Source organism: Trachypithecus francoisi, unplaced genomic scaffold (genome assembly GCF_009764315.1).
Source record: "Trachypithecus francoisi isolate TF-2019V2 unplaced genomic scaffold, Tfra_2.0 Lachesis_group19, whole genome shotgun sequence".
NCBI lineage: Eukaryota > Metazoa > Chordata > Mammalia > Primates > Cercopithecidae > Trachypithecus > Trachypithecus francoisi.
In genome coordinates this window covers 8535781-8560798 of record NW_022681464.1, presented here as the reverse complement: position 1 = coordinate 8560798, position 25018 = coordinate 8535781, and the positions used below count along the sequence as shown (strand labels likewise).

The 25018-nt window shown below is 38.8% G+C and overlaps 1 protein-coding gene across 2 annotated transcripts in view; it reads right to left on the bottom strand.

Annotated features, from left to right (window-relative positions):
• Positions 1-1789: 1789 nt before the first annotated feature.
• The window catches only part of HDHD2 (haloacid dehalogenase like hydrolase domain containing 2), a 49946-nt gene continuing 26717 nt past the window's right edge, over positions 1790-25018 (bottom strand). For both annotated transcript variants that reach the window (XM_033177829.1, XM_033177828.1), the window contains exons 4-7: positions 24708-24792; positions 9500-9716; positions 7350-7413; positions 1790-3169 (exon numbers count right to left, since the gene is read on the bottom strand). In XM_033177829.1, the coding sequence (XP_033033720.1) occupies positions 3066-3169; positions 7350-7413; positions 9500-9716; positions 24708-24792 (470 nt within the window). In that variant the 3' untranslated portion in view covers positions 1790-3065. The remainder of the gene's footprint in view (positions 3170-7349; positions 7414-9499; positions 9717-24707; positions 24793-25018) is intronic.

Here is a 25018-nt window from a genome sequence, read left to right as displayed (position 1 = left end):
ATGGAACTGTCACTTAGAGTGAGGTAGGTTATCCTCCTTTTCCCTTCCTAGGCATTACGATTAGCTCTCACCGATACAGAACGCACGGTAGGCAGAGCTACTGTAACCTGTGGCTGACTCTGGAGTTGTGGGTGGAGGGGGTGGAACGACCGCCTGTCCTCCCCTGAACTGGAGCTCTGCTCTGTTCCACACTCCTGGCTCACAGCAGATGTGGGACACTCAACTCCTAACAATGGATGTTTTCTAATAACCTTTCCAGTCCCAAGGTGTCACATGGTCCCTTTTCTGGCCCAGGACAGGATTATAATAAAACTGATGCAAACACCATCCTTGAGATTAATACCAGATAATAGCCCTTTAAATGGGACAGCCAGTAAACGAAGCCTTTTAGAAACTTCAGTTACTAAACTTCCTCTATGAGGCCCAAGGCAGACTAACCAGCTGACACTAACATGGATTGGAATGTTTATAAATAAGATTTTCAGTTATTCTCATGAACCTTACCGTGGGCCGGTCAGTTAGCAAGTCCTATATAATGCTTGTTAAATATCTCAAACGAAGATTTTCAGGGCTCACAGGGATAAAGTGGAATGGAGGAAAGGAGAGAAGCATTTTTCCTGGCTGGATCCACCATGCTCAGGAGACCTTTATCCTTTTCACTTCCTAACCCATCAATGATGTTCCCTTCTTGGCTTTAGCTCTAACCTGTCTCCAGAGCATCTGATCCATTACTTCCAAGTGTTTATTTAATGAACATTTTCTCCTGCCCACTCAAAGCTATGCTTTCTAGCATTACACTCCTATGATAGTTTTTATTGGTTCAGTACCCACTTGCTTACCTGTGTTGCAGCAGATATAGGAAAGAATGATGAAACTCAAATTTAACTGGGTAGCAAAATTAAAATTTAAAAAACATGAGATGCAGTCCTGTCTAGTGGGGAGAAGAGCATATGAAGACCTAAGTACACTCTTAAAGTGCCACATGGACATGAAGGAGGCGACACCTTGCCCCATCCTGAAGTCGGGGACATCAGAGAAGGGGAACGCCGAGTTGGATCTTTAGTGTTCTTGAGTAATGTGTATTCTTCTCCTTAGCTCTTTAACTGGAAAGGATCATTGAGGCAAAATCTTTTTCTTAATATGCTTATTTCCCACCATAATCAGGGTACTCAGTGCATAGCAACTAGCAAACACTTGGTAATACTTGAGCCAAGGCATCACTGACCCAGGTGCCCAAGCAACAGGACAAAAGTGAAGGCAGCCCACCCACCAGGTACTACGCAGAGCTCTCTACTCGCAGGCTGAGCTCTCTCTGTGTGCAGCTTTACTCTGAGGAAGTCTAAATGTAGTACAGAATTTCTTTTTTTTAATCCTCAGGAAGACTTTCTCCACTGAGATAAATGTAAAGATAAATTCTACCAACATTTTTCAGATTGTTAAATGTCAAGAGTCCTGCTTCATCATCATCACAAACGCACAGCACTTACCATTTGCCCAGTGATATTCTAAGTACTTAATATATAGTTCATGCACATAATGCTCACACCAACCGTATGTGGTGGGCATTATCATTATTCCCATTCTATACATAAGGAAAGAAGGCATGAGAGAGATGAGGTGACTTCCCCAAGGCCAGAGAGCTAATTTGTGTTACCAGGATCCAGAGTATGCTCTTAGCCACTCTGCTCATCCTTCTGATTTGGGGTGGTAGTCATATCACATCTGTCTTTTGCACTCTGGGATATATAAACACTAAGACGAGGCATTTGCAAAAACAAAGACACAGTGCTCACCAAACTACTATTTATTTAGCTTTGTTCCCTCCCATCCAAGACTGCTGATCTCTAAACAAGCATCAAAACCCAAAGCTCATTAACATCAGAGTGAGCTTCAATAAGGTGAACACTACAATGATGTACAATTACATCCTAATAATTCAATGCTCAAGAGCCCTGTAAAACTATTGCAAGACCCAGGATTGTCACAGTATGCAAATGCACTAGGAAAATCATTACCTATTTAGTCCCCTTCATTTTGGTGGGTTTAACATGAGAAGAATAATCCATGCTACAAGACGAGATTTCATTTTACAGCTGTAGTAACCAAGTACATAAAAGCTTGAATCTGTCCCAATAGCTTCTAAAAAATTTTTCCCATAGTGTCAGAGGCAAAAATAATGAAATCTTGCAAATGTACAGTTAATAGGACCCTAGAGGACACTAACTTCAAAAATGCATGGTCTATAAGACATTACAAGGCTTGATTCTAGTTTCTGCACTGTTCCTGTTAATAACAATGTCTAATTAAAACATCTGTAAAATACTGATAGTTTTAATTTTACATAAAATTTCCAAAACAACTGTTACACAGTATAATAGGTACCTGCAATGAATAGGTTATTAATGGAAGTATTATTTTAAATTAAAATCTGGTTCTAAATTTAAATTAGTCATCTCTGGCTAATGAAGAGAAAAAGAAGTCACCCATGCTGGGAATACAGTAGAAAATTTAGTTTTCAACATCTATTAAAGCAAATTCACTGTATCACTTGGGCTAAAGGACAATTCTCTCTGTTACTTTCTGTCTTCTCCATTTGGCACATCTGATGGATTTCACAGTTGAACTCAATATTAGAACTACAGCCTAATGCACCTTTTAATACATTACTTTATAACTTAAAAACTACCATTCAACTTTCTTCACAGTCTGAAATCCCCCCTCCCTGTTTTCCAGTGAGGAGACAGCAGAGAACACACTTCCCTGTGGTAGCTTCTCCCTCCCAGCCCTGCCTAACCTGATGAATATTTTAAAAGGGATGGCACAAAATCTCAGCTTTCCCTTTCTTTGGGTCTCATCTTCAGTTACAAAATAAAAGAGATTTGCAAGGCTTACTGGCTGGCCGCAATTCAATACCTTTCTTTCTAATTAATGCACAACAAAAGAGGGTTAAAAAGCGATCAGCACTGACTGGTGTGTGTCTACCGATGCTGGCACTGAGTTGGTCAGGGATTCATTCCAGACAGTAGGAAGCTGCGTTTCAAGTTGCTTCAGACGCACACATTGCTTCACAACAGGTGCTGCAGAATGTGGTCCACAGCATGAGGGAAACTCTCACAAGTTAAGTAAGGAGGTGGATTAATTTTTTCTTCATCTGATGCTCGGTATTTCCCTGAAATGAAAGTAAAGCCAGTAAACACAGGCTACCACCAGAATGCTAAATTAATCATATCCCATGAGCACCTGGGTCATCAGAGAACCACCCTTACAGTTTTGAGAGAATCAGGGGCCGCACATCTCCCAAATCACCTTTTATTGAGGCTTCAGGATGTAAACGAGGCAATCAAAGAAATGTCACATTCAGCCTTTCCCCAGGCCCTCTGGTCATTCACAATGGATAGGCCACAGGTACTGGGTCGCCTGACAGCTAAGATTCCCTTCACATATTCACAGCTGATGAAATCATCTTCTTTCCCCTACCCTCAGCCCTAAAGATAGGCTGGTGATTAAATTAATTCTTCAAAGTGGAAGCTCAGACCCCAGAGGGCAGAGGGCTCATCCGCTCCCAATGGCGACCGGGAACAGGATGTGCTGCTGGCATGCAGGGATCCAGGCAGCCCGGGAGCCTGGCAGATGAGAAGGCCCTGGGTTGGGGAGGGAAAGACTGATAGATGCTCGCAGGCCTGGGGCCAGGGAGGACAGGCCACTTGGCATCATGCAGCAGGCTCACTGCCTGACTCTCCCAACCCTGGAATTCAAGATGGCCTGCTGTTCTAGCACCTGACACACAGTTTAACACCTCAACACAGCAGAGGAACCATTCCACAGTGGTCACAAAGAGCTTTTGCAAGTCAGAAGGTGCATGGTCCCTATTTAAAGACCCTTTAATGGGTCCCAGTGCCTTTCAGAAAGAATCCAAAATCTCTACTGCAGCTTACCAAGCCCTCTGTCATACAGTCCCAGCGACCCTCTCACCTAAGCATGTGCTACTAGCTCACCAGGCTGCAGTTCCAGACTGGACTTGGCTTTTCTGAGGGCCTTCATACCTGCCATTCCCTTGTCATTCCATTCTTCTCACCTGACTACCTCCTTTATGCTTCAGGTCAGACCCCACCTTTCCATCCAAATTAAAACCCCTCCCTTGTCATTAACCTTGTTCTTTGCCTCTAGAACATTTACAACAATTTGTAATTATGCATTTATTTGTTTAACATGTCTCACATTTAAGACGACTAAGTTATTTGAGAGCAGGGACTCTATCTGTTATATGTCCCAGTGTATTCCAAGTATCTAACATAGTGACTAGCACATAGTAATCACCCTGTAAATATCTTTTTAAAGACTGAATGGAGGGAAGAAGAGAGGGGAGGGAGGGAGGAAATGCAGAACGCAGCTCCTGCCCTGTAGCCACCAGGGCTGCCTCTGCCCTTCACCTTTCTCCTTGCTCTCTCATCCCTTTGTGGTCTCTGTTACTGATTCTTCTGCTCTTCCCAGTTTTCTATGCCTAAACTCAGCTCTTTCAACAACAGACATGCTGTTTTCTACAACTACTTATTTAAGAGGCTTGCCTGAAAAACCCTCTTTTTCACATCTTTGCATCATGGTGGAGAAGATGCTTCCTGTCTTATCTTACTGATTGTAACTTCTTACAGGAAGGCAGCCAGCATCAAATGTACAAAGGTAATTAATATATACCTCACTCTCGTTAGCACCCTGAAGGCACCTGTCCATAGTATGGTCCCCGCAGCAAGCTCTACTGGCAGTTTTCTTCCCAAGCTTAAATATCATTAAGTATAAACTCCTTCACAAGGTTTTTATTTGATCTTACAAGTAAGTAATGACTAAATATTACTATATTACCTACTTTCTGGATCCAGTGGTCTAAGGGACAAAGACATAAGCTTCTTAGCCATGGAGTTAAAGGCTTTTGCTTTTAGTGTGGCTCTGCAAGTGGGGTTTCTACAAAGTACAAATTGACAAAAGTGGCTTAGGTATATGTTCTAGTTCTAGCACCTAGCACTGTGCCTGGCACACAGCAGGGGCTCAATAACATTCACTGAGTGAATGAAGCTCCCTGCATTGCTCATGGCTGACTCACTCACTGCTGCAACCTGTGCTTTCATGGATGGATAAATGATGAATGGGGAGAGAAAACAGGATGCTATGTTGATGATATATGAAGTCAAAGAAGGATCCTATTTTTTTTTTTCTAGATGACTGTTTCACATGCTAAACAAATTCTGGTTAGGACTAGTCAAAAATATTTAACAAATAACTGATCAAATTATATTGAGCATCTACCTTGTGCTACCCCTTGAGAAACAAAATTGCTCAAGATGATCCACAAAAAGCACTTGTTATTGAATATTAATTAAAATACGGTTATTTTCAACATTGGGAAGCATAGCACTTGTCCACTGCACTGAGTTAAAATTTATCAATGGAGCTGGCTGTTCCACATTTTTAGAACAGTAGGGTTATTCATGATTTTTCTGACCAAAAATCAATGGTACAAATATGCCTGTTTCCAAGAGCTGTACTTAGTTGATTTACTAATTACACATTTTGAACTTGATTGTGTTATGCTGATGGCTTCTCAGAGACTAAACTGATGCCTGTGAAAGGCTGGTTACAACCCAATGACAGTCAGAAAAGATGACAGAGCCAGTGGAGACCAGCCGGGAGAGCTGGGCCCATCAAGACACTGGCAGAGGTACCATTTTGAAGCTCAGTATAAATCCTTAATTACATGAGCTAAAACAAAACAAAACAAAACACTCATGGGAATAATACACAAGAGCAAAAATAGTTATCTCAGGATTTCTTCAATAATGAGAAAATAAAACAGCAAAAGGCAGAAATCTGAAAAGAAAGATACATGGAGGCTGGTGAGTGTGGCTACTTTTCCAGATTTTATTTCATTCTTCCTCTTTTCTGCTTACTCACAGGGCTGTTATGTTCCTGGGAAAGTGATCATTTTGACTGAGACATTCGAAAAAACCCACTGTGTTAATTCTAGAGTGACTGGTGTTAATATCTGCAAGGCTCCAATGGTTCAATTCAGGCCTCAGGCAAAAGCAGATAGTGTTTTCACTCTTTGTACAGACCTTCGCCACATACTTCTTATTCAATTGTAGCTCCATCTACATTTCTTGTTTCTATTTGAAATTCAAAGCAGATTTTAAGCAACACATTTTCTTGAACAAACATCATAGTCACTTTTTCTAAAAAATTTCCCAGTGGTCACTCTTCTTTGACTTTATGTTTAAATATTCCCTTCTGTAAACAGCCTATTAAATAGTTTTACTAACATGATATGAAACCAGGCAAGTGAGCTCACAGAGACATCTATGGAACCACTTATCTGCTATTTGATTTATAAGAGTCTGATGATATTTCTTGGACAAGATTTCTGGCTGTCATGTGCTGTTAATTCCAAATGCAGCAGGTGCCATTTGGGGGCAGCACGCAGGGGAAAAAGGCCTTTTCATTTTAATGGTAACAGTTCATTAAGTTCCCAATGCAATAATATTCGGCCCCACTCACAGATCTTATGCCTGTTCTTTCCTTACCTCGAAAGGACTTTATCAGTCCCACTCTACACAGGATCATAAACTATGAGGGCAAGATGGGACCAGTCCAATCCCATCATTCTAACAGGGCCTGAAAAGGGGAAGAACCTTGACCCGTGTCTCACACAGCTAGTTAGTGCAGAGCTGAGACCAGGACCCAAGGCACTTAACCAGTCTATGGTGGTCATAATATTCTATTAGTGAATCCTCCCCACTAAGGTCTTTCCTTTTTCCTAAATTTATTTGAGATACCATATAAAGTAAACCTAATAGTGCCGGAAATACTTCTTAACCTTTTGCCCACCACAAACAGTAAGTAAAGAGAAAAAAAGAGTTTTTCAAATATTTTTGTAAAAGTTCAAACATTAACACAAAGAATCAGATCACTTAGCTGGCCAGTTCCTAAAGAAATCGGTATCACAGTCGTATAGCCAGCAGAAAAATAAAAGGTATTTTCACAGAGCACTACCATTCATGGTCCTTTGCTTCATCCCTCTGTGATGAACTGTACATCCAGGAAATAATATAAATGCTGTCAATCAGGAATGGTTATCTCTGGGAAAGAGTTAAAATACCTCTGAGCCCTCGTCTTCCTAGCTTTGTACAGCACGGGCCCTTTCCAATTGTTTCCTATAATCCTACGCCGTTTTACTTTTGCTTTGTGGCAGAAAGAGAATAAAAGTGCCCAGGGCTCTGCCATTTCTGCAAAGATTGTTCTTTAAGTCAACTGTGTACTCTACTATTCTGTTTTAGAAAATGCTTTATACAGAAGATACATACCAGTCTTTACTAAGATGCCCAGCATGCCAACATCCTGAGCCCCACCAACATCATCCCTGCAATCCTAGAAAAGCATAAAGAAAGCATTTAGTGCAGTGTCTTCAGTAAGCTAGCCAACAAACCTTACCAACTGTTTATTAGGCTAGGGTGTCCAACTGTAATGCCATGTTTTTTATTGAAATAGAAAAGAGAAGATATAAAAGGTGAATCCACATGTAATACTCTGAGGAAGCATTCCAAGTTTGGAAAGGGAAGTATCTCAGAGGTGGAAGGTATACAATAGAGTAGTAATCTTGGTAACCAAACACAGACAGCAGAGTTACAATTACATTTCTCTATGCTTTGCCACACCTACATCTATTTATCTCCCCATTAAATAGATCATGGAAAAATGCATTCTATCCATTTGACAGTAAATAATCCAGCTGCAGACAGTGAATGAGCTAGATTCAGAAGATAGCTTTTCTGTGGACCACGTAGTATGCTATCGTTACTTTCCATCCCATTGTCCTAACAGGTAGAATCAAGTTAAATCCAGATACTCAAACAGACTCTGACTGTCTGATGTTCACTTCACACTTGGGAATAACAGATCATTCTGAAAAAGAAGCTCCCCTTCCTAATTATTATTCAAGACAAGGATGAATATACTTGGTTAAATTCAATGATGATGAATGCAAGGTAATTAAAATTCCAAAGACTGAAAGAAAAATCAAAAAAATTAATCTTGCCACCTCATGTCAATAAGCAGGATTGATTCAGACCATGCCTGATGACAGTTTTTTTTCCCTTGAAAACCATTAATATTGTTCAACAACAGCCCTTGAAAATGAGTTTCAGAATGTCAAAATCCTCATTCAAGGTCCAACTTCAAACCTTTTCTGTTACAGCTAAACTTTCCCTGTTGAAGAGTGGAGATGGGAGAGAAGAGACAGGGAGGTGGGAAAAAGTGAATGTGGACAAGGAGAAGGGGGGAACCACCACTTTCCTGGATAACCAACAACCCTCCATGCAGTTGAACACAGTTATTGCATCCCTTCCCATCTCTCATCCTGTCCCAGGGCCAGCATCTCCTGGGATAAAGAATTCTGAAGCCTCCAGCTTGGATAACCACTTCTTCAGACGCATTTGTCTAGGAAAGGCAGCTAAAGGCTTGCCAAGAGGAACAGTTGTGACTCAAAAGATGGTTTCTCAAAATATTATTGAACTCAGTGATTATCCTATTCAATTTTAGGTGAATGATTATAGAAACAGAAGATAAAATCAGGAGGACTGTGATACACATTTCCACCATCACAAGTTAAAACAGCTAGGGAGGGAGTCCCGAGCTCAAGTTCTACTTCCAGTTGTGCTACTAATTAGCTATGGGAATTCAGGCTTGGAGATTCACCTCTTCGGGCTTCAGTTTCCCAGTCTATAAAATGAGGAGTTTTGGACCAGACATTTGTGATGATCCCTCCCAGCTTGACATATTATTATTTAAAAATTGAAATATAATCCTGGCCACTAACTTATCATGTGGCAGTGTGCTTTCCAGCTCTTTTCCCATCGAGACACACACAGGAAATAACATTTGCCTAGCACACTGGGGTAAACTGATAAGATGCTCATGGCCACAGGTGACCAGCCAGGGCCTCCAATCATCCCAGGCTCAGCCCTGCCACTCAAAGGGCTAAGGTGATCAGTATCTTTAGCTATTTGTGGCACACAAAGAAGTTCTTCCATAAAGCATATGCTAAGAAAAAAAAAACACTAGTGGTAGAATTCTTTGGTATAGGTTCTCATTTGTGTAGTGGTGTTCCTCAAGAAGACATTTAAAGCATTCAACTAACTTGCAATATAAATGGCTTTTGAACTATGTATATAATATATAAACATACATATATATATTATAGGCGTTAACTACATATATATATGTATTGTAACACACAAATCTCCCATTACGCTATGGAGAAATGTCAGAAATAATAAAAATTTCAGTTATATGAAGAATACCACTAAACATTGACAGGAAACCTTGTTTTATAGGTAGCCACTTATATACTTAATGTATAGTAAGAGAATGTCCCGTTTCCTAAAGCAGTGTTTCCAAGCTGGCTCTCCCAGCACGACAGGTGAGCCAGGAGCACCTCCTGGGTTCTTCTACTTACATCTCCTATCATGACAGCCTCCTCAGGTTCACAGCCAGTGCCTCGCAATGCTTCCAAAAAGAACGTCTTCTCTGGTTTCCCCACGATTGTGGCTTTGGTATCTGTGGCATACTCTAAAGCAGTCACAAATGGTCCAGGCCCCAGGGCTAAGCCATCTTTCCTCTTGTAATACCTGGCTTTGTGGATTGCTATCAGAGGTGCTCCACCCAGGAGTAACCTAGAGAGAACAACAACAACAAAAAAGAAATTGACTAAAAGCAAGGCTTTTATGACTGGGAAAGAATGTCAGACTTACAAAGTGGCTTTATTCACATCCACAGAAACAAACAGTTTCTTATTAACTTTTAATGACTTGCTGTCTTCTAATGAATTCACAAATAAGTGCGGGGAATTACACTCAGATACACTAAAGAAAGGTGATAGATTATTAAATTTGGGATTGCTTCAACCTTTTACCTTTAGTGGTTTCAGACACTTTACCCAAATCACCAGGGAAAGAGAATTAAGAGAACTAAAACTAAATAAGACACTCCAGGGAAGAAGCTTAACTTAATGAGACAAGTTGTTTCAACCTTCCCCAATGGTAAGCAGGGGGCTCCTGAGCCTTTTACAATACTACACAATTGTTGCTGCAGTGACATATTAAGTTAACTCCTAAAATATCTGAACTCCTGTTTCCTCTACTCCAAAATGTAAGTTTCTTTTTAATTCAGAAATTTTTAATAAAGTGTTTCACAAAGAGTTTCTGCTTGCACTTTTACCTCTTATACCTTTTGATTGCTTTCAACATTATTTTGCAAATCAGGCCATCTTTCCTGAAGAAAAAGATTTACGGGAGACCCTTCCCTATCAGGTCCCTTCCTTTGTCCTGATACAGGACAAACAATACTCTCACATCAGACAAAAAGACATAAAGAGTTTTCCCATCATTTTGATAAGCAAATTCTACCTATAGCTAAGAATCCTCATTAGATAAGCAAATTCTACCTATAGCAAAACAACAAAACAAGTCAAAAAGTCCCCAGAAATTTAATACTCATTTTCCAACACCCAACCTAAAACAACTGCCATCCATCACAATAATACAGCCTTTAGTCACATGGCAGAAGTACTCATGCACATATTATCATCTAATGGCATGTGGGACATGATATATTTCTTAAACCGCTTTTAACCAATGTAATGAATGATCTCACTAGCTTAATTTACTTTAAGTCATCTACTTGGTTAAAATATTTAGTATGTCCGTCAAGGAAGAATTCATCATATCTTACCCTTCACAATTATGAGTAATTAAGCGCTCAACTATGACACTGCTAAATTATTTTTGTCAGTGGGCATGGAAATGCCTTCCTGTGGGAGATGCAGAATTCAGACATTTATGATTAAATATTTTATAAAGTAAAAACCAATACTATTACAGGGCCTTACTGTTAGTTACTACAGATTGCTCACAGCACTGGACAGGTCCTTCAAATTTATTCGCTAATATTAATACAAATTTATTTCTTAAAGCTGCTCTTGAAATACAACTATTAGGAAACCTGGCAAAGCCACTCTGTTGGCCTTAAAGACCTACAGCTGACAGCAATGAGTTACTAACGGGTGACTTATCTATCTCCTCTCCTGTCACCCCACCCCCAAGCCCACTTATTTGCTACTCTACCACGGAACTAGAATTCTTTATGCAACAGACCTCAAAATTGCTTTCCACTTATATAGCTAAACTGAAAACTCATTTGATTTAGCTTTGTTAATATTTTATTATATATTAACTGGGGATAAGACTTATCAGCTTGATTGATGTGTGCACTTAATTCCCATGCAGGACTTTAATGCCTTCCCTGGAACAGCTGAAACTGTGGGTTCCTCTACACTTCTCTAAATGGGAATTGGTTCTACACTAGGCTGGAGAAGTATTATACATCTCTCAGGGAAGCAGTTCTTCCTTCTACTGTTCTTCTCTGCACAGCATAAGCTTTACTGAATCTTTGAAGAGTCAAGGCATACTGAGGATGGACTGAAAAGTAAGTTTTCTAGGACGCGGATTAAAAGATCTTTCATAGTTAAACATTTTTTAAAATATCAGAGCCACCCCAATACTTGGAGTATTTTTCTACTTACTAGACAGGGCAACAAAAGCTTGGCTGTCACTATGGCTTGTCCCCCCAAAATTCACGTGTTGGGATATTAATTCCCAATGCAACAGTGTTGAGACAGGGGCCTTTAAGCGGTGACTAGGTCATGAGAGCTCCACTGTTATTGAGGAAGTAAGTTAGTTATTGCAGGAGTGGGTTCCTGATCAAAAGGATGAGTTTGGCCCGCTTCCCTCTCTTGCATGCGTGCTCTCTTGACCTTCTGCATTCTACCACAGGATGATGTGGCAAAAAGGCTTTCACCTGGTGCAGGCCCTTCAATCTTGAACTTCCCAGCCTCCAGAACTATAAGAAGTAACTCTGTTCTTTATAAATTACCTAGTCTCAGGTATTGTTATAGAAGCACAAAATTTTAAAAGATAGTTGTTTTTAATACAAAGACAACATGTCAGCAGAAAATCTGAAAATCTTTTGTCTAACTATAAGACTACTGGAGGCCAGGCACGGTGGCTCATGCCTGTAATCCCAGCACTTTGGGAGACCAAGGTGGGAGGCTCACTTGAGGCCAGGATTCCAGACTAGCCAGAGAAACTCTATCTCCAAAAATAATATATATGTAATTATTATAATTATAAGAAATAATTATGTGACTTGCTTTATTGTGACAGTCACTTTATTGCAGTGATCTGCAACCAAATTCAAAATATCTCATAGACATGCCTGCATTTGGAAGAATACTAGATTGGTTTTTGGGTTCTGGGTTTTTTGCTTCTGCAATAAAGCAAGTCACATAATTATTTCTTATAATTATAATAATTACATATCTATAATTATAATTTTTTTAAAGGCACAAAGAAGGTCTAATTCAAAAATTTCTGGTTATAAATTCCATGTAGGTGAATAAATAAAGTGTAAAAAATCCTAGCCCAGGGAGCAGGGCTACCATATAAAAATCTCAGGCACAGCAGCAAGAGAAAGCTGAAGGGGTGATTTAAATTTAGAGCGACACAATTCCTCAAAGCCCTAGAACCAGAAATATCATTTGACCCAGTAATCCCAAAGGAATATAGATCATTCTATTATAAAGATATACGCACGCATATGTTCACTGCAGCACTAGTCACAAAAGCAAAGACATGAAATCACCCCAAATGCCCATCAATGATAGACTGGATAAGAAAATGTGGTACATATACACCATGGAATACTATACAGCCATAAAAAGGAATGAGGTCATGCCCTTTGCAGGGACGTGGATGGAGCTGGAAGCCATTATCCTCAGCAAACTAACACAGGAACGAAAGACTAAACACTACATGTTCTCACTTATAAGTGGGAGCTGAACAACGAGAAGACATGGACACAGGGAGGGGAACAACAAACACTCGGGCCAGTCGGGAGTGTGGGGGAGGGAGAGCATCAGGAAAAATAACTAATGCCTACTGGGCTTAATACCTAGGTGATGGGTTGATAGGTGCAACAAATCATCATGGCACATGTTTACTTATGTAACAAATCTGCACATCCTGTACTTGTACCCCGGAAATTAAAATAGAATAAATAAATTTAGAGCCACAGAATATTACTGAAAGAGACCCAGAGAAACATCAAGTCCAACATGACCTATTTTACAGATGAGATCATCTGAGATGCTGGCACCAATCAAGGAGAGCTAGAACCAGTGCTGGAACCCAGAACCTGAAAACCAATCTGGGATTCTCCCAAATACTGGGATGTCTATAAGATATTTTGGATTCAGCTGCAGACCACTGCAATACAGCAAGTATCACAATAAAGCAAGTCACATAAATTTTGGTTTTCCATAGTCTATTAAGTGTGCAACAGCACTGTGTACAAAAAAAATGTACATATGTTAATTTAAAAATACTTTATTGCTGAAAAATGCTAACAATCATCTGAGCCTTCAGGGAGTCGTAATCTTTTTGCGGGGAGAAGGTCTTGCCTCGATGTTGATGGCTGCTGACGGATCAGGGTGGTAGTCATTGAAGGCTGAGTCACTGCAGCAATGTCTCAAAACAAGACAACAATGAAGCTTGCTGCATCAATTTTAATCTTCCTTTCATGAAACAATTCTCTGTAGTATGTGATGCGTTTCACAGTATTTTACCCACAAAACAAACTCTTTCAAAATTGTGAATCAATCCTCTCAAGCCCTTCTGCTGCTTTATCAGTTAAGTTCATGTAATATTCTAAATCTTGTGTTGTTATTTCAACAATGTTCGAAGCATCTTCACCAGGAGTAGATTCCATCTTAAGAAACCACTTTCTTTGCTCATTCAAAAGAAGCAAGTCCTCATCCATTCAAGTTTTATCATAAGATTGCAGCAATTCAGCCACATCTTCAGGCGTTACTTCTAATTCTAGTTATTTTGCTATTTCCACCACACTTGCAGTTACTTCCTTCACTGAAGTCTTGAACCCCTCAAAGTCATCCATGAGGGTTAAAATCAACTTCTTCCAAACTCCCGTTGATGTTGACATTTTGACCTTTCACGAATCACAAATCTTCTTAATGGCACCTAGAATGCTGAATCCTTTCCAGAAGTTTTTCAATTTTCTTTGTCTAGATCCATCAGAGGAAATCATTGTTTTCAGCAGCTATGGCCTTACAAAACGTATTTTTTAAATAGTAAGACTTGAAAGTCAAAATGACTCCCTGATCCGTGGGTGGCAGAATGGGTGTTGTGTTAACAGGCATGAAAACAATATTGATCTCCTGGTACATCTCCAACAGAGCTCTTGGGGGACCAGTTGCTTTGTCCATGAGCAGTAATATACTAATGGGAATCTATTTTTCTGATCAGTAGGTCTCAATAGTGGGCTTGGAACATTCAATAAACCATGCCATAAACAGATGTGTTGTCATTCAGGCTTTGTTATTCTATTTACAGAGCATAGGTTTTAACTTAAGTCACCAGCTGCATTAGCCCCTAACAAGAGAGACTGCCTGTCCTTTGAAGCTTTGAAGCCAGCCACTGACTTCTCCTCTCTAGCTATGAAAGTCCTAGGCGGCGTATTTTTCCAATGTAAGACTGTTTCATCTACATTGAAAATCTCTTGTTTAGTGTAGACGCCTTCATCAGTGATCTCAATTAGATCTCTGGATAACATGCTGTAGCTTCTACATCAGCACTTGCTGCTTCATCTTGCACTTTAATGCAAGTTTATGGAGACAGGTTCTTTCCTTAAACCTCATGAACCATCCTCTGCTAGCTTCAAACTTTTCTTCTGTAGCTTCTTCACCTCTCTTAGTCTTCATAGAATTGAAGAGAGTTAGGGCTTTGTCTTAAGGGAATGTTGTGGCTGGTTTGAGTTTCTATCCAGACCACTAAAACTTTCTCCATATTAGTGATAAGGCTGTTTTGCTTTCTTACCATTTGTGTGCTCACTGGAGTAGCACTTTAATTTCCTTCAAGAACTTTCCTTTGCATTCAAAACTTGACTATTTGGCACAAGAGGCCTAGCTTTCAGTCTATCTCAGCTTTCGACATGCCTAACTAACCTTACTCATTTCTAGCTTTTCATTTTAAGTAAGAGATGTATGACTCTTCCTTTCACTTAAGACACTCAGAGACCACTGTAGGGTTATCAACTGGCCTAATCTCAGTATCATTGTGTCTCAGGGAATAGGGAGGCCAGAGGAGAGGAAAGAGATAGAAAAACTGGTTGGTGGAGCAGTCAGAACACACACAACATTAAATTTGCCATCTTACATGGGCATGGTTTGTGGCTCCCCAAAACAATTACAATAGTAACATCAAAGATCACTGATCACCATAACACATAATGATAATGAAAAGTCTGAAATATTGACAAGAATTACCAAAATGTGACACAGAGACACAAAGTAAGCACATGCTGTTGGAAATATGGTGCCGATGACTTGCTCAATGTAGGATTACTGCAAAATCAGTTTGTTAAAAAAAAAAATGCAGTATCTGTGAAGCGCAATAATGCAAAGTGCGATAAAAGGAGGTATGCCTGAATACTACGCTGTCTTTCTAAATAACTTAACCATTTCCCCTGAAGATGAAGCATGTGGAAATGAAATTATACTGCAGTTTAAGTACTGGTCAAACACCTACCATATGTCCAACATCAAACTGGTAAGTCCCTCTCACCCCACTCCCCAAAAGTGTTCCTTCCCCAATCTTTCCCATCTCAATGATTTCTCCCAGTTACTCAAGCCAGAACCCTATCAGTGGTCCTTGATTTCTCAATTTCTCCCACCACCTCCACATCCCTATTCAGTAGGAAATCCAGCAATTTCCAATTTTGAAGCAAAAAATATCTCAAAACTGTCTTACTCTTTCACTTGAACTGTAATAGCCTTACAACTGGTATTCCTGCATTTTTCTCTATTATTCCAATCCATTGAATAAGCAATAGTGGGAGTTTTCAAAAGTGCAAATAGATGTGATCATGTCCCTCCCCTCTCAAAATTCTTTAATAGCTTCTCACAGCAACCAGCATAAAATCCAAAGTCCTTAGCACAGTCTCGAAAGCCTTGCCCTACTACCCCCAACCCCACATCTCCACTCTCATCTCAAGTTACCTTTCCCATTATTGACTGAGCTCCTGCCACAATACTGTTTTCTCATTTCCTCAAAAAATGTCAAACTCTTCCTGCTTCAGCCCCTATATGGTGCCCCCTCCTCCTGAAACTGTTCCCCATACTTTCCACATAGATTTCTTCCACTCATTTGTCAGGTTTCAGTTTAAATGTCGGCAAATCAAAGAAGTCATTTTTAATCTCTCTTTAAATAAAGTGGACTCCCTCCTCACATTTGGTAACTATTCCAACCCCCTTTTTCCTTCATATATCACTTGGCACAATTGGTAATCCTTATCCTATTGTGCTTGGTCTGTCTTCCTCACTAGAATACAGTCTCCATAATGCCCATTAGTTGTACTCATCACTGTATTTCCTACTTAAAAAAAAGAAGACCTGGTACCTTTTGCTAAATGTTTATTCAATAAACTAAATCATAGATGAACCTCTGCATGCCTCAGTGTCCTGACCTATGACAACTATTTTTATTCATAAATGTAGGAAGTATAGTAACTATACTAAAAATAAATAATGGCGAGTCACTTCACATTTGTGGGCTTCAGTTTCAAATGAAGCACTATTAGATCAGGGCTTTTCAGCCCTACTATTTTAGGCCAGAAAATGCCTGTTGTGGGGGCTGACCTTATGTATAATAGGATGTTTAGCAGCATCCCTGACCTCTACCCATCATATGCCAGTACCACCCCTCTCCCTCAGTTATGACAACCAAAAATGTCTCCAAACCTTACCAAATATTCCTTAGGGGGCAAAACTGTACCTGGTTGAGAAACGCTGAACTAAAGTAATGCCAAAGTGTTAACATTCAACACACTTCAAAGTAATACCAATCAACTCGACAGACATGAACTATCAAAAGTTCAAATTAAACCTAGTGAATCATGAAAAACACCAAAGGAAAATACCACTAATATTTAATTAATTGAAACCCCCAAAATACCTCCAATGTCACACTGACACAGTAATTCTCTCATTAATTACTGAAAAAAATACAATGAGTTTGTAGAGACTCAATGTTCCACAAAAAATAAAAATCTAAGAATACTATACATCCAAAGTGACAGATGAAATGAAAAATTAAAATAGAAAATCTAAGACAACTTCAACACTGCTATTTCTAGTTATAAACAGAATTTAAAAAAAAAAGTTTTGAAGTCTTTGGGATTAAAAACAAACAAACATAGCTTATTGACCTAGTAAGAAATACTTGAAGAGGTAAAATACTGAAAGTTCTACCCCTGAATTCAGAAGTAAGATCAGGCTATCTACTATCACCACGTGTATCAGTACTGCATTAGGAGTCCCAGACAGTGTAATATAGCAAGAAAATAAAAAGAATTTTAACACTGGAAGGAGACAATTAAAATTGTCATTACTGTCTACAATTGTCTATGTAGAAATGCAATCCAAAAGATTCTACTAATACAAACATCTATCAGAATTAGCAAGTAAATGGAAGACTGCTGGATACAAGATTAATATACGAAAACCCTATTAGCTTTCTATGTATTAGCAATAAGCAAATAAATATGAAATTTAGCAAAATACAAGGCTGGGCACGGTGGCTCAGACCTGTAATCCCAGCACTTTGGGAGGCCAAGGTGGGTGGATTACCTGAGGTCAGGAGTTTGAGACTACTCTGGACAACAGGGCAAAACCCCATCTCCTCTAAAAATACAAGAATTAGCCAGGCATGGTGGTACATGCTTATACTCCCAGCTACTGGGAGGCTGAGGCAGGAGAATCACTTGAACCTGGGAGGCAGAGGTTGCAGCGAGCTGACAGCGTGCAATGCACTCCACCCTGGGCAAAAAGGGCGAAACTCTGTTTCAGAAAAACAAAAACAAAAATATAATTTACAATAGTATCAAACAATATGAAAGACAAGAATAATTTAACAAAATATCTAAGACCCACATTCTAAAAACTAGAAAACACTGATGAGAACAAATGTAAAAAAACAAACAACAAAACAAGAAAACTCCCTAAATAAATGGAGATACATTTGATTTTCACAGACTGTAAGATATATTATTGTACAGATGTAATTACTGCCCAAATCCATAGATTTAATGAAGTATCAAACTCCCAGCAGGCTTTGTTTGTGAAAGTTAACACGTTGATTTCAAAATCTGTGTGGAAATCCAAAGGAGGTAGAATAGCCACGACAATCTTAAATAATAAAGTTGGAGGATGTACACTACCAGATATTGAGGCTTATTATGAGACTACAATAATTAAGACAGTATGGAATGGCAAAAGTATAGATAAAGAATCTAGTCATTTGATTTATGTCAAAAGCACAACTGCAATTCAATGGGGGAAGAATGGGTCTTTGCAATATATGTTGCTAGAACAACTGAGTATCCACAGATAAAAATGAATTTCTATTTCACACAATTCACAACAATTAATTCAAAACAGATTCTACACCTAATTGCTAAAAGTAAAACAATAAAGCTTACAGAAGAAAACACAGGAAAATATCTTCATGACCTTGGGGTAGGCAAAGATTTCTTAAACAAAACAGAAGAAAATACTGACAAATTGAACTACATCAAAATTAAGAACCTGATGTTCTCATACTATTAAGAGAGTGAAAAGGCAAATCAAAGACAGGGATATCTGTGGTACATATATCCAACCAAAGTCTCGTAAGATATAACACTTTAAGAATTCTGAGGCCGGGTGCAGTGGTTCTCGCCTGTAATCCCAGCACTTTGGGAGGCCGAGGCGGGTGGCTCTCCTGAGGTCGGGAGTTCAAGACTAGCCTGACCAACATGGAGAAACCCTGTTTCTATTAAAAATACAAAATTAGCCGGGCGTGGTGGTGCATGCCTGTAATCCCAGCTACTCGGAAGGCTGAGGCAGGATAATTGCTTAAACCCACGAGGCAGAGGTTGCAGTGAGCCGAGATTGTGCCATTACACTCCAACCTGGGCAACAAGAGTGAAACTCTGTCTCAAAAAAAAAAAAAAAAAAAAAAGAACTCTGACAAATCAGTAAGAAAAAGACAACCCAATAGGAAAACGTAAAAGATTTGAATGGGTGCATCACAACAAAAGGTATCCAAATGGCTAATACGCGTATGAAAAGGTTTCAACAACATTACTCATCAGAGAAATACAAATTGAAACTGAGGCTGGATGCAATAGCTCACACCTGTAATCCCAGCACTTTGAGGGACTGGAGCAGAATGATCACTTGAGGTCAGGCATCTGAGAACAGCCAGCAACACAGCAAAACCCCACGACAAAGACAAATTAAAAATTAGCCAGGTGTGGTGGCACACACCTGTAGTCCTAGCTACTTGGGAGGCTAAGGCAGGAGGACCTCTTGAGTCCAGGAGTTTGAGGCTACAGTGAGCTATGATAGTGCCACTGCACTCTAGCCTGGGTAACAGAGCAAGACCCTGTCTTTGAAAAACAGTAACAATAACAACAAAAAAAACAAATAGAAACTCAGTAAAGGTACCACCATATACACCAAACAGAATAGCTACTATTAAATAGAGAATATGGAGCATTGGAACTCTCATTTGTAGCTAGCAAGAATGTATGACTTGGTACAATCACTTTGGAAAACTGTTTGGCGATATTTACTAAAACTAAACAATTACCTATCCTATTATCTAGCAATTTCACTTCTAGACATGTACCCAAGAGAATTGAATGCATATGTCCCCCAAAAGACATATACAAAAATGTTCACAGTAGTTTTATTCATAACAGCTCAAACTGGAAGCAATCCATGTCCATTAACAGCAGAATGAATAAATAAATTGTGGAATATTCATATAATAGACTACTACTATACAAAACAACAAAGAAGCAAAATAAAAACCAAAGTACTGGTACATGCAAAAACTTGGATAAATCTCAAAAGCAGACCAAAAAATGCTATAATTCTATTATTTCATTCATATGAAGATTAAGAAATGGCAATAATTACAGAAGTCAGAACAGTGGTTATCCGGGGGAAGGAGTGGTACTGACTGGGAAAGGGAGCCACCAAGGATGCTGAAAATGTTCTAATCTTGATTACCAAATGGGGGTTATATAGGTATACCTATGTGTAAAATTGTATTGAGTTGTATACCTAAAATCTGTATAACTTACTGTGCATGTTTACCTCAATGGAGGAATCAGTAACAGAATATATTTTTATGGTTTGTTCATGTAAACAAATCATATTTAGAGTAGCAGGAGTTGCCAGCTAAATATATCCTCAAACTACAAAATAAGAGCAGTGATTATGATAGTCAACTGGATTCTGTATACTATGATTTTCAGATCTGCATATAAACTTCTCCTACATACACTAATGAAATGCTTTACACATCTCAAGTTCTGAAGTCTTAAACAATTTCTCACCACCAAAGTAATATTTTACAGTCTGGACTTTAATTATGAACACTGCACAGGAGTCATCCCTTTCAAAAATGGGAAAAGCCCATAGATATATTGCTAATTTGAGCCCTGCTGCTACTCTGTTCTGAGATTCCTCATGCTCAGGGCTCTAAGTACTTAGAAAAGACTCAGGAGTTAGTGTACAAACGCAGTACTGACCCCATTACTGTTTGTTTGTGTTTCTTTCTTTTCTTCCCTTTACTAAGGATTGAATATACTGGAGTAATTAAACTTATAATTTTTCCCTAAGAAGGAGATGGGGGAAAGCAAGCAATCCAACTGTCAACAAAGACCACTTACAGTGGTAAGAAGCTCATCCTGAAAAATTAAAAAAAAATTCCTGTACATCTCTAAGACTTCTGGAGGACTCTCAAACTCTACAGCAATTATGGGAAGAATGTCATTAACAAAACTTCAAATACATTATTCTTAAAAAGGCTTCATCTATAAATTTAAACGTGAAAGTTGTGATGCCATTTCTCTTCAGGTATAATAACATTTTAATAAGCTCCTCTACGAGCTGGAGAACAGTTGCTTAATTTAGGAAAAAAAGGCCTCAAACTTTTCCTAGGCTAAGTAATTCCATGTAGTTTTTTTCCCCAAAATTCCTTTGCCTGGCAACTATACTTCTGAAAAAAAAAAATCATAAAGAAAGCATAAATACTGCTCAACAAACATGTTCTCAGGAGTTTTTTTTTTTTTTTTTTGAGACGGAGTCTTGCTCTGTCGCTCAGGCTGGAGTGCAGTGGCCGGCTCTCAGCTCACTGCAAGCTCCGCCTCCCGGGTTCACGCCATTCTCCTGTCTCAGCCTCCCGAGTAGCTGGGACTACAGGCGCCCGCCTCGTCGCCCGGCTAGTTTTTTGTATTTTTTAGTAGAGACGGGGTTTCACCGTATTAGCCAGGATGGTCTCGATCTCCTGACCTCGTGATCCGCCCGTCTCGGCCTCCCAAAGTGCTGGGATTACAGGCTTGAGCCACCGCGCCCGGCCTCTCAGGAGTTTTTTAAAATGAATTTCAAAAACCTGGAATACCAACAGTAATAGGAACTTGTGGCAAAGCAATTCACTGTGCTTCTTAAAATAGAGTATACTGTAAGAATCAAATAGGTTTTAGAATGATATTTAGGAATATGACAAAGCATGCACAATACATTAGGTTTTTTAAAAGCATGTTACTGCATAGCATATATATACATTCTAAATTTTGTGTAAACATGTATGTGTATAGAAACAAAGTAACTGTGCTAAAATGTAAACTGTGGTTCTCTTTAGGTGGCAGGGTTATAGGTAATTTTTAATTTATTCTTTCTTGAGCATTTAAACTTAATTTATATTGATTTTGTGATTAGATATTTTTTAGTCTTGTTTACTAAGTTCAGGTTGGATTGTAAGTGACCTGTTTGTTTTCCTCCTAATAGTAATCATCAAGTTCAATTATAATTGGTCCATTACTTAAATGCTCAAACTTTGGGTTTTTTTTTTTTTTTTTTTTGAGATAAGCCGAGATCACACCACTGTACTCCAGCTTGGACGACAGAGAGAGACTTGGTCTTAATAAAACAACAAACAAAAAAATAATTCTCAATTCCATTCAGGCATTTAAAAGGTATTTGTAGAAAGGATGTACTATGCGTTTTTGTGGTGGGCTATCCATTAAAAACACAATAAATAAGATGCAGTGTAATGTGAAGGTTGATGTATCTGCCTTGATGTAACATGCCTCTGAAGATGGCAGGCAATGGGCTTTAAAATACAATGTTTATTGTCATTATCAGCCTAAACAGTAATTTAACTAATCGGTGGTTCATTTGAGATCTGTATTTGTCACACACAATCCAAACAGCTGCAGTCATTGGTTGGAAGGCAGTCCCTGTGGAAACATCAATATGCAAAGAAGGGCAAGACCTAAAATCCTTCTGTTAACTCTCTACCCAGCTGTTAAGTGCATTTGTGAAATTAGAGTTGACCTATAAGTGCACCGTAATGTTTTAAAATGTAGTGTTTATAAAAAATCAATATGGTTAGGAAAGTGTACCAATTAGACAGCATCCGAGCAATTACAAAGTCAGTATTATGTCAACATACATTTTTATTACCCTGAGTCTAGTATTCATCTAAGACAAAGAGAACTCTCAATTTCCTATTAAACATGTCCTTCCCAAATTGCCAGCTTAAATCAATCAATATCTTCTCCTTGAATTCTGTGGTTAAATAAATGAGTGAAAGGTAGTAGGAGTAAATTCAGAAGAAAAATAATAGATTCTGTTTCAAATGAAAACCGATATGGGTACAGTTGTAGAACTTAATTAAGGAGCAGATGGCATAGTCTCTCCCTCCTCAACTAAAAGTCAAAGTAGGATAATTGAAAAGGCAGGGGAAGCAAAAGTAATTTTAACACCATATACACTGAAGTACATCTCCAGGTGATCTGACATAACAGTGGATGTCCAGGAAGTAATTACAGTAAATAGATACTGACCAACTATAAAAAGTAAGTTTGCTCCCTTTAAACAAGGGCTTGACTATCACAGTGACTACGGTCACAAATAAAAGTACATTAAGTAGTTGTGGTTTCCATTAATCAAGAATCTAAAATTAATGTGCACACAGGGTAAAAGGTGGCTGTTCTCAAAGTGCTATTTCTGGCCACATAGACTTTACATGAGGACAGCCATTTTCAAGATGAACAGCAAATAATGTGCCCAAATGTGTGAACCTGGCTGGTGAGTTTTATAGTTTCCTATAAACATTCTAATTCTGTAGTATATACATGAAGAAATGAATTCTACATAATGTAGAAGTTAGAATGGTTCTTATAGATCTTTGCACTGGTAAGAAAATTTTGGGTTTTTTGTTTTGTTTTGTTTTGTTTTATAGCATTCTCGCAGTTAAACACAAAAAATTTGCCAGGCTATTAAAGAAAAATTTTCTAAGCTATTCCAACATATCTCTATGCAACATTTTGAACTATATACTTGACATATATTCAAAGGTAAATTATACTGTTTAATGGTTTGACCAGAAATAAAAGGCAAGACATGAAAAATTACAAAATCCAAAGGAAAAGTCACAATCTCATTCTACAGCAGATCTGCAGGTAAATTCTGATCCAATTTATCTTGGGAACTACAATAACAAGTATGCAGCCTTCCTTCTAGAAGTAGCAGCAAAAAGTTCATTTAAGTGAAATGCACACATTAACTGAAGATTTATAACATCTTATGTACTAGTTCTACTTCTACTCATAGCCACTGATGTCTCTCGCTTGGATATCCCATAGGCCAAACCTAAACTCATCACCTCTTAAATCCCAAACCAAGGGTTCTCTATCTTACTTGCTCAGGTTAGAAATCTCAATGTATCCTTGACTCACTCTTCTACTTTACTGACTAAACTCAAAAGTAAGACATGTTGATGGTATCTGAATCTGTTTTTCTTCATCTCCACTGCCACTATTCAGTTCACTGTTATCATCATCACTCATCAAATAATTTCTTTTAAAGTGTGGTCAAATGTGTCAACTCTTTTCCACAGCCTGGATTCTCACTGGAGGTAAAATCACATTTATTGTTTTTGGTGGATTAGCCTGGATACTGTTTTCCCTTGGAGATTAGCATAGTCAGTGAAGAATCACAGGAGTAATAATAAAAGATAAAACTGCTGCTCAGGTGTGCTGGCACACACTTGTAATCCCAGCACTTTGAGAGGCTGAGGTGGGTAGATCGCTTGAGCCCAGGAGTTGGAGACCACCCTGGGTAACACAGTGAAACCCCATCTCTACTAAAAATACAAAAACTGAGATGGGAGGAGCACCTAAGTCTGAGCCTGGGGAGACTGAGGCTGTGGGGAGCCGTAATGATGTCACTGCACTCCAGCCTGGGTGACAGAGTGAGACCCTGTCTCAAAAGCAAAATAAAAACAAAAAACATATTATGCACATGAAAAAGTCAAGATTCTAATACATATTATTTGATGTTGATCTTGAAGATGTCTGTCCTAATGTACAATTTAGGTGGCCATAAAGTAAAACACATAAACCCATTCATGACAATGACAAAGGAAAGGAAGAAGGGAAGTGTTATGATCAGATGAAAAATAAATAGCTAGGTTTACCGGAATGCTTGATTCAGAATTTGATAATGAAAATGTTCTGGTGCCAATCCTATGACCACAGCATTAGGATCACTTGTTTGTATTCCTAGGAAGGGAAAAAAAATAAAAAAAGGATTGTTGAAAATGCAATTAAAAGCAATGCCACATTTAAAACAAAGTAGTTTTAGTCAATCAAGTGCAAACTTTTGCTATAGCTATAATCTAAAATTTAATAGATTATCCTGCCCAGTGTACTTTGGAAGTATAAGAGAGAGTACACAGAAGGAGAGGGAGAGGGAGAAGGGGGTTGGGAGGGAAAAAGAGAGAAAATC